This window comes from Mus caroli, unplaced genomic scaffold, assembly GCF_978045245.1.
Source record: "Mus caroli unplaced genomic scaffold, Mus_caroli_1 scaffold_9, whole genome shotgun sequence".
Taxonomy (NCBI): Eukaryota; Metazoa; Chordata; class Mammalia; order Rodentia; family Muridae; genus Mus; species Mus caroli.
In genome coordinates, this window is record NW_028227264.1 from 117,442,028 (window position 1) to 117,455,651 (window position 13,624).

The window sequence follows — 13,624 nt, forward strand, 5'->3', positions numbered from 1 at the left end:
CACTAGACCTTATTTCAGAAACTAAAACCAAAACCAGAGAGGGGCTAGGGGTGTGTCTCTGGGGCAGGAGAGAGCCAGCAGCAGCAGTGACAAGCCTGACCCCTTGAAGGCATTGCTTTCACAGACAGTTTTGCTCATCCTTCAGTGAACAAATTAATGTGTACATTCTTCAAAAAAAAACATATACCAAAAAAAAAAACCCAAAAAACCATTTTTTCTTGAACTTGTTCTGAAGAACTTGCATAATTCTATAGATGAAGATTATATGAGGATGTTATAGAAATATACCACAGACCTTAAAGTCCTAAATAGTGTGCCTAACAAAATCTAGGAATACCACATGACCCATCTTTACAGAAATAAAGCAGTATTAGGAAAGCTATCATTACAATCCGTGATGACAATAAACTACAGAAAGTTGTTAACAGAAGCTAAAAGAAACAAAACCCCAAAAGACCACTGACCGTTTCCAGTCTCCTTCCAACTGTCAGCAAACAAACGTCCTTTCTTACCAGGGACCAAGAATTTACATATTAAAATGAGACGGTTGCCTCCAAAATAGAGAAGTAAAATAGTCTACAACAGTTAAGATGCAATTATATCTTCACATACACATAACAATGAGAGGTTAGGGGACAGGAAGAAAGATCCCCATATAAAGTCACTACTGCTGACACACAGGTTTATTACTAATGAATCTTTAAAAAGCAAAACACAAGCTATGTGCTGGCATGAAGCGCAGCTGGCAGAGATGCCTGGCATTCATGAGGCCTGACTGGGTGCCGACTGCTCCCTCATCATCCCGGCAGTTCTGACCCGACAGACAGGTCTAGGCCAGTTTATACTTAAGGAGACTCTCAAAAATGCCCAATAGTAAATAAATAAATAAAACCAATATAAGATGTATGGTGTGACGGCATATATCTATAATCTCAGCACTCAAGATGGGGAGACAGAAGGGTGGTGACTTTGAGACCATCTGGACTACAAAAACCACACCCTGTCTCAAAAAAGGAAAACAAAAACAGAACAAATGATTCAAGAGGAATTTGATTATGTGTGTATGTATAAAAATACACAGAAAACATCTGATAGGGTGTTAGACCAAGCTATTACGTTAAATAATTTGAGGGATAAAAAGAACTTTTACCCATAACTATAAACATTTGATTACTTTGAGTATCATCTCTGTACTTGTAAATCTTTTTTAATGGGGAAATGCAAATGGAGGGTTGAAAAATCAAATCTCTAAAGTGTAATGGAAAAAACCTGTGATGGAAAAAAATTAATAGAAAACTTACAGCAATTGCAAACATATTTTCCTCTTCTAATGAAGACTGTATTCTGTCTCTGGGGAAAAGAACACAAAATGAAACAGCTTTACTTTACACAAATGCATGAAGCTACCTGGTAAGCTGTCCCACACTCTGGTGTGACAGCGTAGAAACCAATGAGATGCGGTGAGCTCCATCATCACCTTTAATGTAGGAGGCAAGCAGTAACTACATCATCATCTAGTACCAACATCTGAGCACAAAGGGCAGCCACTACTGTAGCCTGAATGGTACCCCCCGAGGGAACGTACCTTTTTCATATAGCATAATTAAGCAAATCTTCTTTCAGTATTGCAGAATAAAACCCAAAACCACCAGGTTTCTTTCTTCCCTTACTTTCTGGAGCCCAGGCTCGCCTCAAACTTTCAGCTCTTCTGCCTCAGCCTCCTGGGATTACAGGGGTATTGTACTTTGTCTGGCTATAGGCTGATAGTTTGTAGCTACCAGTTTTATGACCTGATGGCCCCTCTTCCTCATAACATAATCTCCACACCTCAAGTGTTAGGAATGATAAATCCCAAGATCAGCAAAACCTATGCTAAGGCTACCCCTCGCTAACACTGAATTCATTTGCCTAACTGGCTTATTAGCTTCTGTTCGTCTCACTTAGGAGTTGTGAGCTCTACAGAAAGTTACCTATACAAAGAGGCGAGCAGCCTCCATGTGACCATCTCCTGTTGGAGAAGCCAGAGCATACTGGCAGTCTTGGAAAACTTCTGCAGTCCAGGTGTTGCGCGGCTCACTATTTTACTGAGGATATTCACCTACGGGAAGAACACAGACGTAAGAGGCTGCTCGCTTACCACTCTCAGTTACCTGTGTGGCTAACACTTTGCTTGGCTGTTTCCCAAGCCAATATTCTGCTTATTCTCACACATGACCATTTTCTGAAGTTCTGTTCCTTGTTTTATAATAGGAGTTTTAGGTTCACAGCAAAACTGAATGAAAGCTAGAGAACCCAATACTCCTGCTCCCACATACGCACGGACTCCCTCACTATCAGTATCTTGCAATAAGGGTGCATCTGTTACTCCTGTCAGGGAATGGCCTCCTGGATCTGTCCTGCTGCTCCCACAGCTATGGCCCCGGTGTGTGGGGAATCTGAACTCAGGCCCCCATGCTCGCAGAGTAAGACACTTTCTCACTAAGTAAGCTGTCTCTCTAGCCTCAGACTTTCTTTTCTAAGGAGCAGATTCCTTTTCTTCTCCAGAGACAAGAAAACTCCAAGCACTTAAGCTGACCTAGCATAGGACAGGGCACACTCACCTGACTACCACAAATATTCTCATACTCTTCTACGAGATCAAAGACTGTGGTTGAAGAGTGCTTCAAGAAAGACTGCAGGAAATCAGAGAACATGCTCATGGATGCTGAAACACAGGGAGCAAGGGAACAGCAAGTCAGTTCCACACACTCACAAGTTCTACTGGCCCAACGCCACCAAGGTGACTTCGCATCCTCCCCTCCTTCCATAACTGTATTTTTAAGAACTAGTGACTTGGAGAGACAGTCGGCTCAGTGGTCAAGAGCGCAATGCTCCTGTAGAGGAGCCAGGTTTGGTTCCCAGTACCCACACCACACAAAAGCTCACAACCACCCACCATCACTCCAGCTCTAGGAAAGCTGACGGCTCCTTATGCACACCAGGAGCACCAGGCACTCACTGGTGCAGTCTACACATCCAGGCAAAGCATTCACACACAATACGTTTATAAAAGCTTTACTCCACCTCCACCTCTGAAATGTGGGATTACAAGAGTGCGCTGTTGTGCTGGGGCCTCAGTATGTTCAAATCTCAATCTCACACACACACACACACACACACACACACACACACACACACACACTTACTTTTTGGGAGGCTTACGAGATGGCTTTGGCTGGCCTCGAACTTTATCTATCTACCAGACACTCTGAGACCTCAAACTCAGAGATCTGCCTCTGCTTCTGCCTGCTGAGTGCTGGGACTGAATGCATGTGTCACCACAGGCATCAGTGAGTTACTGCATTTTACTGATGGTGTTTTGTTTCTTTAGGTCTCATGTGGCCCAGGCTGTCACAATTTTGCTATACAGCCAAGGCTAGCCTTGACCCCTTAGTCTTGTACTTCACATGGTGAGGTTACTGTGGGCCACTACCTTCACCTTGACTTAGCTGGGCTGCCCCATCTGGCAGTGTTGGAGCACTTTCATGTGTGGACTGCCACTGTCTGCCTTCACTGAAGAAGCGTCCACGGAACTGATGATGATCTGTTGTTGAGTTATAAAAATTGTTCTGCCTGGTGCTTTAAGACAAAGTCTCACTCTGTAGCCCAACAGGACCTTGAACTCAGTGATGCTTCCGCCTCAGCATCCAGAGTTATATAGGCGCGAGACACACTACATTTGCATCAACTGCCTTTTACTCTTATGAATTTTATACTAATATACAAATTAAAATTTATATAATCCAGCTTGCATATTTTTAATTTTCTTACATCTTTTTTTTGGGGGTGGGGTGGGGGAGAGACAGAGTTTCTCTGTGTAGCCCTGGCTGTCCTGGAACTCACTCTGTAGACCAGGCTGGCCTCAAACTCAGAAATCTGCCTGCCTCTGCCTCCTGCCTGCCTCTGCCTCCCGAATGCTGGGAATTAAAGGTGTGAGCCACCACACCCGGCTCTTACATCTTTTTAAAGAACCAAAAGTATGCACTAGATAGAATTTTCTGTAATATCAATTATTATGGGGGGGATTTTAGACCATCTGAGCTATATTTTAAGTGTATCACAACAAGGTAACTGAGTTAGAATGGGTACTAATAATAGCATGGTCTACCGGGAGTGGGGGCAGACATTCTACTCTTTTTTTTTTTTTTTTTTTTGGTTTTTTTCGAGACAGGGTTTCTCTGTGTAGCCCTGGCTGTCCTGGCACTCACTTTGTAGACCAGGCTGGCCTCGAACTCAGAAATCCGCCTGCCTCTGCCTCCCGAGTGCTGGGACTAAAGGCGTGCGCCACCACGCCCGGCTTGACATTCTACTCTTATCTGTATAATACTTGAGGCCAAATCTTTAAACGGAACTGCCATCCCTTAAGGACTAAGTGGAAACCATTTCTGAGTCACTCAACACACGTATTACTTAGGAATACTACACCAACTGACTGCTCATCATGTGCGCTAGTTATGAGGACGGTAAGAATGCCGCACAGGGACGCTTGGCACAGACCTACACTCAAATGACATTTCCCATAGGGGAAGAGAGATGACCAACCAAACCAGCAAGTCATAATACTGCCTGAAAATCAAGTGAAAAATCAAGATCATCGCATATCAAGAATGTTAGATTCAAATCTAAACCTAAAGAAACAGAGGCTCTTCAAATGAAGAAAAACAAAAGATGAGAGTTGGCTAACAATGTGGCAGTCTGTTTACATTAAAATGGCAAGATACTATTCAAAATGAGTGCCAAGACAAAGCTCTCAATCTTCTCAAGACATACTGTAAAATAAAAACATTAAAAGCTAAAACAATAACCCTCAGATATTGGGGCTGGAGAGATGGCTCAGCAGTTAAGAGCACTGGCTGCTTTTCCACAGACCCCAACTCAACCCCAGCATCCACCATCTGTAACTCTAAGAGATGATACAATGCCTTTTCTGGTCTCCACAAGTAGTAGGCATGCAACGGGTGTGCAGACACACAGATAGGCAAAACATCCAAACATATTTAAAAATGGCCATGATCAATAGCTTATCAAAACTATACTATAGGAGGAGGACCAAGCAGGATGAGGAGGGGAAGGGGTGACCTGCAAGCCAGGCAGAGAGGCAGGCCTTTTAAGACCTAAGCTGGCAACACCTTCATCTTAGACTTCTAGAATTTTGAAATAAAAGTACTTTTTTTTTTTGGTTTTTCGAGACAGAGTTTCTCTGTGTAGCCCTGGCTGTCCTGGAACTCACTTTGTAGACCAGGCTGGCCTTGAACTCAGAAATCTGCCTGACTCTGCCTCCCGAGTACTGAGATTAAAGGTGTGTGCCTCCACACCCGGCTTAAAAGTACTTTTTAACTTACATCACTCAACACACACACACACACACACACACACACACACACACACACACACACACACAGAGAGAAAGAGAGAGAGAGAGAGAGAGTGAGTTGTTGAAACAGAGGTCCACTATGAAGCCCTGGCTGGCAGGAAATTACTAGGAAGATTAGGTCAACCTCAAACCCCCAGAGCTCCATCTGCCTCTGCCTCCCAAGCGCTGGATTACGAGCCTGTGCTGCTATGAGAACTCACATCCTGCTGATGGACAGGAACAGGTTTCCTGGATCGCACTGAATTACTAAGCGACTAAGTCTCAAAGCTGCCTACCAGCCTCTCCAGGGTCGTCTTCCCGAAGCATGACAGTACTTAGGTTCACATCCTCGGTCATACTATGATGCTCTGTGTTTGTGTAGAGTCCTAAACGCTGGGATGAGAATGCAGCTGCCCAGTTGCTGTCATCAAGGTTAGTCACCTTTAAAAAAAAAAAAAAAGGAAAGCAATAAAGCCACTGTCATTAAATAAATTACTACTGAATGAAGTTTCTTCCACCTTTTATGTTTTTTCGTTTTTAAAAGACCGTGAGCTACAGTTTTCTTTAACTTGCATTTTATGTGTTTGTGTTGCCTGAATGTGTGCCTATGCACTACTTATGTGCACATGCTCACAGAGGCCAAAAGAGAATACTGGACCCCTGGGGCTGGAGCAGTTGCGAGCTGCCATGTGGTGCTGGGAATCAAACCAGGATCCTCCAGACAAGAAGTCAGTGCTCTTAACCGCCAGTTCTGGCTGGGCAGTGGTGGCGCACGACTTTAATTCCAGCACTTGGGCGGCAGAGGCAGGTGGATTTCTGAGTTCGAGGCCATCTTGGTCTACAGAGTGAGTTCCAGGACAGCCAGAGCTACACAGAGAAACCCTGTCTCAAAAAGCCAAAAAAAAAAAAAAAAAAAAAAAAAACCAACCTACCAAACAAAAAACAACCCACCAGCCCTAATCCCTGAGAATTATTCTCTTAGCTTTAAAACCTTTCTGTTTTACAAAGGTCCCAGGCCGCCCTCGCCTACCTCCAATGTACTATGTTGCTGAGAATGACCTGGAATTCCTGACTCTCCTGCCTCTATCTGAGTGCTGGGATATCTGGCAATACCACCACTGAGACCCTGGCTTTAAGTCCCAAAAGGAAAAAAAGGAGATGGATTTGAGCACTAGCAAAGCAAGGTTAAGGGCAAAACTACTGTCCAGAAGATCCTACTTTAGATTACTTCATTGGTGCATCAAAATCTCCCCGAGTACACAATAAACCACAGCGTCTAAGACAGAACCACTCTGATTTGGATTCAACATGCCTTGAGTTACTAATACCCTTTTCTCCCCTGTTGGTTTTCTTTTAGTAATCAGGTAAAGCCACAGTGCACCATAGCGATGTTAACTATGTAGCAATGTGACTATGTAGCGATGTAACTATGTAGCTGCTTCTTGTGCTGCTTTCAGTACCGCATCATAGTGGCTCCTAGAGTGCCTCATCCTTCCCTACAATGCTCTCCTCTGTCTTGAGGAAAAAAACCCACCTTAGAGTCTCCGGTACTTTCATCCCACAGACCATGTCATCAAATGTAGAGAAGACGGCTTTCCTTACAACAGTAAAGAATCAACTGAGAGCAGACACAGGCAGGTCCCTCAATTCAATCCAGCTGGATACTCCCTACGTCAGACCCCAGGGGCAGACAGGCAGTCGTAGTCCTCCTTACAATGTCTGCTCCGGCTGTTCAGGCGTCTTGTTCAGACACCTCTCCACTCTGGGTTTGAGGTAGGGGCTCTCACTGAATCAGATGTCCACTCTTCCACACGTCCCTCCCCAAGCGCCAGCTCTTGGGTGACGGTGATGCCACCTCAAGCTTTTGCATTACTGCTGGGATCTGAACTCAGGCCTCACACTTGTGAGGCACACAGTTTACCCTGCTGCCTTCTTTGTATTTTTAAAACAGCTGGAGGTTATGTGGCACTCGCCCTTAACCCCAGCACCCAGGAGGCAGAGGCAGACGGATCTCTGAGTTCAAGGCCAGCCTGGTCTAGAGAGCAAGTTCCAGAACAGCTGGCTACACAGAGAAACCCTGTCTTGAAACAAAAAAGCCAAAACCAACCAATCAACTAACAAGCAAGCAAAAGAAAAACAGCTTGGCTTTAACGCCATCCATGGTTTTAGAATGCATTTCGTTTGGTCAGCAAACAGCGGACTCTGGCGTTTGGCCCAAGTCTAAACATTACTACTGTCACTTTCCTTCTGTAACGTGACATATTCTAACAGTAATTTTTTTTTCAAATGTCTAACCAATGATATCACTCTACACAACCTGAAATTATTTTCACAATGAATATAACTTTAACTTTCTTTTTAATTAATTTATTTATTTATTTATTTATTGGTTTTTTAGAGACAGGGTTTCTCAGCCCTGGCTGTCCTGGAACTCACTTTGTAGACCAGGCTGGCCTCGGAACTCAGAAATCCACCTGCCTCTGCCTCCCGAGTGCTGGGATTAAAGGCGTGAACCACCACGCCCGGTTTTCTTTTTTTCTTTTTTCTTTTTTTTAAAAAAAGACTTATTTATTATATGTAAGTACACTGTAGCTGATTTCAGACACACCAGAAGAGGGCGTCAGATCTCATTACTGGTGGTTGTGAGCCACCATGTTGGTTGCTGGAATTTTTGAACTCGGGACCTTCGGAAGAGTAGTCAGTGCTCTTACCCGCTGAGCCATCTCACCAACCCTAAAAGTCTTTTAATGAAAGTTAAAGTTATGGGGGCTGGACACCCTCTTCTGGAGTGCCTGAAGACAGCTACAGTGTACTTATGTATAATAATAAATAAATCTTAAAAAAAAAAAGACTTTTAAGTGCCTTTAAGTATTAAAGTGCACTTATTTATACATACCATGGAAAGATTTCCCAAGTACCCAGAAGACTGTGTGTGCCGGGGAGACCTCCCTTCCGTTCCAAGAATGTAGGAAATATCCGGGTGTCTCAGTAGGCTTCGGCTCGGTGGAGTAACAACTGTGAGTGGAAGGTCAGAACACTGTCAACACAAAGCACGGAGGCCAACGACAGAATCTAAGCTTCCAGGGAGCGGGAAGATGGCTCACTTGGTACAAGCAGTGTACCAGCATGCTTGCTCATTGTACAAGCATGAGAACTGAGTCTGAGCCCTAGAGCATCCTTGTAAAAGACTCAGGCACAGTGGTGCACGATTGCAAGCACAGCGATGGGGAGAAGAGAGAGGAGAGCCAGCACTCACTAGGCAGCCAGTCTAGACAATCAGAAAGCCCCAGGTCCCAATGGGGGACCTTGTCTGAGAACACTGGATGGCTCCTGAGGACCAATACCCAAGGTTCACCTCTGGACTCATACTCGTGAGTATCTATGTGCATGTATGTTTGCATGCATACATACAATGGTCCAGACACACAAAAACATGCATATATACATAACACACATCTATATATACATGAACATGAAAAAATACCCACACATACACACAAAAGAATAATTTCTCAGTTTTCAATTATTTGATTCAAATCAAACAGTTTAAGTGTTAACATTTTTATGTTATGAAGACGAACTTATTTTTCTAAAGTTGAGTTTATCATGCTATTAGATTTTTTTTTTTTAGACTGTAGAAGGTACTTTTAATTTAGGTGTAACTGAGTGGACTTAAAATGGTCAAAGGTGGCAGCAGTCAGCAGATTTTCATCACCTAACTTCAGAGAGCACCCTGGGGCATGCAGGGTAGTGGCCAGGGCTTTGGAACAAATCGACTTGTTGGAATCCTGTTTTCACTGTCTAAATAACAGCACGAACTCACTCATGCTGGCTTCTCCAAGTCTGCCTTCTAACTTGGAAAAGCAGATACAGTATGTCACAGTTACTATGTACTGACATAGAGGACAGCAGATACAGTATGTCACAGTTACTATGTATTGACATAGAGTACAGGTCCTTGTTCATAAGAGCTCAGATACCTATAATCAATACTATTTATACTTACTTCCTGATATTGTAGCTAGATATTTTATAATGAAAATTATACAAATGCCAGCTGACTACTACTCCATTAAATACTTTCAAAGCACAAACAAAATCTTACAGGGCTGTCGAAAGGAGCTTGGAGTTCGAGGAATGATCTGGCTTCTTGGTGTAGCAGCACCAAAATTGTCCTCTTGGTTGGCCTGAACTTAGGAAGAATTAAGGAAAGTTTTCCACGTAGAGAAAAGAAAAGTCATTAAAGTCAGGCACGGACTTACTACCCAGACACATGAGCACACTTCTTTCAAGAGCAAAGCGTCTTATGGGGACCACCTGTCATTTAAATTCCCAGATAGAGATTAGATAATAAGTTTTGACTACTATGGCATACCAGTAGTGAGACAACATGCTTTTCAGAGAAACAGGCATCTTAGCTCACTGATATTCACTGAGAACATGTATGTACCGTGTGTGTAAACATATATGTAAACCCCAATGGAGGTAAGCCAATTCTATCCCAGCTAATGTTTAATCCCACAGCCCTGATTCATGGCACCCTGCATTCTGCAATCCTGACATGAAGGATACTTAGAACTCTTTTGTGAGCACTGTGCTTCCGGGCAGTCCTCGTCACCTCCGCATCCCGGATCACAGGGGATGACATCCCCCCGAAGCCACTCCTAGAACAGTATAATCAAGGTCTTAGATGGCATCTTCAAAGGACTATCGTTACAGTTAGAGCAAAGAAAGGATCTGAGTCAGGCAAGGGACAGCTCACCCCAATAGTCAAGTCTTGGATCTTTTTGGCAAGAATAACCTCTTGTCTCTGAGTCCTGCTTACTCCCCAAAATCCCACCCAGTGCTCAGCTACCAGCCCCGTCTTTGACTGCCTAGTATCACAATAGTATGTTCCCCGTGGAGGTATCTTAGAACCTAAAATCTATACTACAGTATGGCTTCATAAAGGTAAATCTTTTCCTCCAGCAGACCAAAGAGCTGCTTGACTACAGAATTCTCTACAAGGAAGAACTTCTGCACTCTCTAAAATACAGTGATGAGTTAGCTGCTTGTTGAAGGGCTTGGTTTTAGCCCAGGCTCACACCTCTAATCCAAACTGTACTACATATGAAGTGCCAGGCCAATCTGAGACAGAGTGAAAGCAGTTTCAAAAACAAACCCAAACAAAGAAGGAACAGGCTCTGAGAATTCTTCTTTAGTTTATTTTATCCTCATGAAAATTTCACAGAATATATTTATACAAGCTAAGCCAGTCTTCATGTCACTAGGCAATATCATCATATGGGACCACTGTTATATTTTTGGCCTGCATGCTGACCAAACACTGCTATGCAGCCAGGTCTATACTTCAGACTGTGAGTACCATATGGCTTGGCGGGATGAAAGAAAAAGTGAAGGAATTCTAGTGAAGAGGAGAAACGGCCCTTCAAGTGATTCCCCTCCATGTAGACTAAGGATGTCTTCTGTCTTAGCACAGTCCTGCAGGCCTCCAGCACTGTCATCTGATAGCTTAAACACTAAACCATGGGGATTGATTTTAATTACCCGTCTAGTACACCTTTCTTCCACTTAAAATCTCCAGCCAGCTTCCTCTTCTCTGCAGACTCAAGCTAACACTCACCAGCACAGTATTTACATCACCATCCTAATTTAGTTCAGCCCATCAAGTCCATCTGCATTGCTGGGAGCATTCAGCCACACAAGCATGGACATTTTTCATGACTTTGTATCTGAGTATGTTTCTTTTACAGAGGTCTATATGTGTTCCCCTGTCACTGGTGTACATCTATCTTCTTAAGTTATTCATCAAACAGCTTTATGGAGATTCAAAGGTCCCTGCTGGCAATGTTTCTCTTTTCCCCCTAGAACTTAAGGGTTACTAATGCAAGCACTCTACCACTGAGCTGTATCCCCAGCCCCATAACAGGGTTCTATTTAACTATGCTATTCCTTAAATCTCTTACAGGCTCACTGTTCTATATAGACAAGATCCTCACGGGATTGCTCTAAAACTAAATGTGCCACTTAAAACTTAAGGAACACACATAAGATAACCCCTAGCACAATGTTTTCAGTATCAATAATGTGCTATTATTACTCAAAAGACCAGCTAGCAAGTTACTTTTACAGGTTTGCCTGAAACTCCTGTGACGGGGAGATAAAACATCTCCTTCATTTATTTTCCCCGCAGTACAGTATAAATACATTGTATTACACCGCTCGACTGTCTTCACTACACAATCTACTCCCCGATGCCAAGGGCTTTAAACAACCCATCTTCGTCTCAGGCGAGCATAAATCACTTGATCGCACGAGAAATTCAACTCCCTGGGGCCGGCACTTTAAAGTCTAAGCTGACCACCGTTACCCAATAACGTACAGCTGACATGACTTAATAACCGCAATAAAACCACGCTGAGGACGTCTGGGTTGGACTGTCAGTGTGGCTGATGGCTGTGAGCTCGGACTGCTTCACTTCGCATTTCGAATGCGGGACCACCATCGACCCCGCACACTTCGGGGCGAGCGCCGAGGAGACCCGGGAGGCGCGGCGTGGAACCCCGGGGATCCGCATTCTCACATCCCTGCTCCAGTCGCGCCAAGAGCCCATTCCTCCACCGAGGGCCAAATCCCTGGCTGCGGAGACGGTTACGTCGCTAACAGGCGAGAGCCCCAGTCTCGGCCGAGGCGTCCCCACCAGGACTGACCTGTCCATGGCTTCAGCGGTCTGCGCCTAGAACCTTGCAACTCTTTGACTGCAGCCTGGCCGCCGCGTTTCAGCCTTCCCGCTCTCCGGAAGCACGCCCTTCGACCCGGAAGCGCGGCCTGGCTAAGCCAGCCCCAGAGAAACAATGTTCCCGCTCGGCGCATGCGCAACTTTCGTCTCCAGCCGCAGGCTCAGTGGGCGCAGGCGCGGAAGTGTGCCAGGGAGTGACTGCGTGGCTGGGCGGTGCCGGCCAGGCAGGAAGGGGGCGGGGAAAGGGGCGGGGCTTGGGTGTGTCGCCTGAGCCGGACTTGTGGGCGTGGTCTGAGTGGGGCGTTGTTCTGGGAAGCCGGAAGTCTATAACCTGGACTTTAGGAATCTGTTGGAGAGTCTGGACTCAGCGTTCTTGTTTGCGGTTCTGCGCCACTCTACGGGATCTGGCCTGTCTCGGGGCGCTCACCTCTTTGAACTGTGGTGTAGCCTCACTGGGCGGGTTTTGAGGTTGTTACCTCTCGTTATTGATTTCTCTTTTACGGAATCAGCCGTTTTTTTTGTTTTGTTTTTTAAAGAAATCCAATAAAAAGCAAAGCATAAGAAAGCCACATGGGAGGCTGAGACAGGAGGAAGACCACGATTTTGAAGCAAGCCTGCACTGAGAAAGCTTGACGATAGCAATAATAGCAATTATTATTGTTGCTGTTATTATTATTATTATAAATTTTAAAAGTTTTGGGCGTGGGAATACTTACCTGTTCCAGTACCTCAAAAATGTTAGGTCTCAGGCCCTCCAAATATCTAGAAATGAGCTCTGGCTGAACCATTTCTGATTTCTGGCGGTTAGATAAAAGCCAGCATTCCTCAGGAACTCCTGAAATGCGTTTTCCTTCGGTCTTCTTAGCTACTCGTCCCCACAATCCCGACTCTGCACTAATTTCTAGTCTCTACTCTCTCATCTCACACACAAAACTATCTTGAAGAGCTCCAACAGGCACAGACATTGCAGACACATCACCAGCAGGTGTGGCCCTCTCCCTTCCCCTCTCCCTTGCTAAAACCATTAGATTACATTCCTAAACCTAGCCACCAAGGTCTCTTCCCTTATTTGGCCACATCCTTATGCCTGACTAAAACTCCGAAGTCCAACTATCAAAATTCACTAGCTGGCTAACATGTCCACTTAGGACTTACCAACTCATCCTAGCACAGCCTTCCCCCTTTCTCCTGCAGAGACACCTGCTGCCTTCTTTGGCAGATCCAGACAGAGGCAACCGTCTTGGGTAATACATTTCCTTTGTGCTGACCATTTGGTGTCTGGGTGTGTTCTGTCCTGACTCCCAGGCTACTTCATATCACTCGCTGAAGAAACTATTCTCTCCCATCCTCTAGCTTCCCTGGCCCTGGCCATGTCCAGCCTGTTTCTCTTTCTCTCCACTCTGGGCACTTCCAGATGTCTCTGGATCTTTTCTCTCTCTAAAAACCTTATCCCTAACGGAGCAGTCATGGTGGCAGTTTCTTTACTGTGCCCG

General features: G+C 44.8%; 1 protein-coding gene across 1 annotated transcript in view; it reads right to left on the bottom strand.

Annotated features, from left to right (window-relative positions):
- The window catches only part of Nup107 (nucleoporin 107), a 43,993-nt gene extending 31,793 nt beyond the window's left edge, over window positions 1-12,200 (bottom strand). The window contains exons 1-8 of the mRNA XM_021174024.2: window positions 12,103-12,200; window positions 9,965-10,056; window positions 9,498-9,584; window positions 8,289-8,407; window positions 5,689-5,833; window positions 2,601-2,704; window positions 1,971-2,098; window positions 1,302-1,350 (exon numbers count right to left, since the gene is read on the bottom strand). Coding sequence (XP_021029683.1) covers window positions 1,302-1,350; window positions 1,971-2,098; window positions 2,601-2,704; window positions 5,689-5,833; window positions 8,289-8,407; window positions 9,498-9,584; window positions 9,965-10,056; window positions 12,103-12,110 — 732 coding nt within the window. The 5' untranslated portion in view covers window positions 12,111-12,200. The remainder of the gene's footprint in view (window positions 1-1,301; window positions 1,351-1,970; window positions 2,099-2,600; window positions 2,705-5,688; window positions 5,834-8,288; window positions 8,408-9,497; window positions 9,585-9,964; window positions 10,057-12,102) is intronic.
- Between the last annotated feature and the right edge of the window lie 1,424 nt (window positions 12,201-13,624).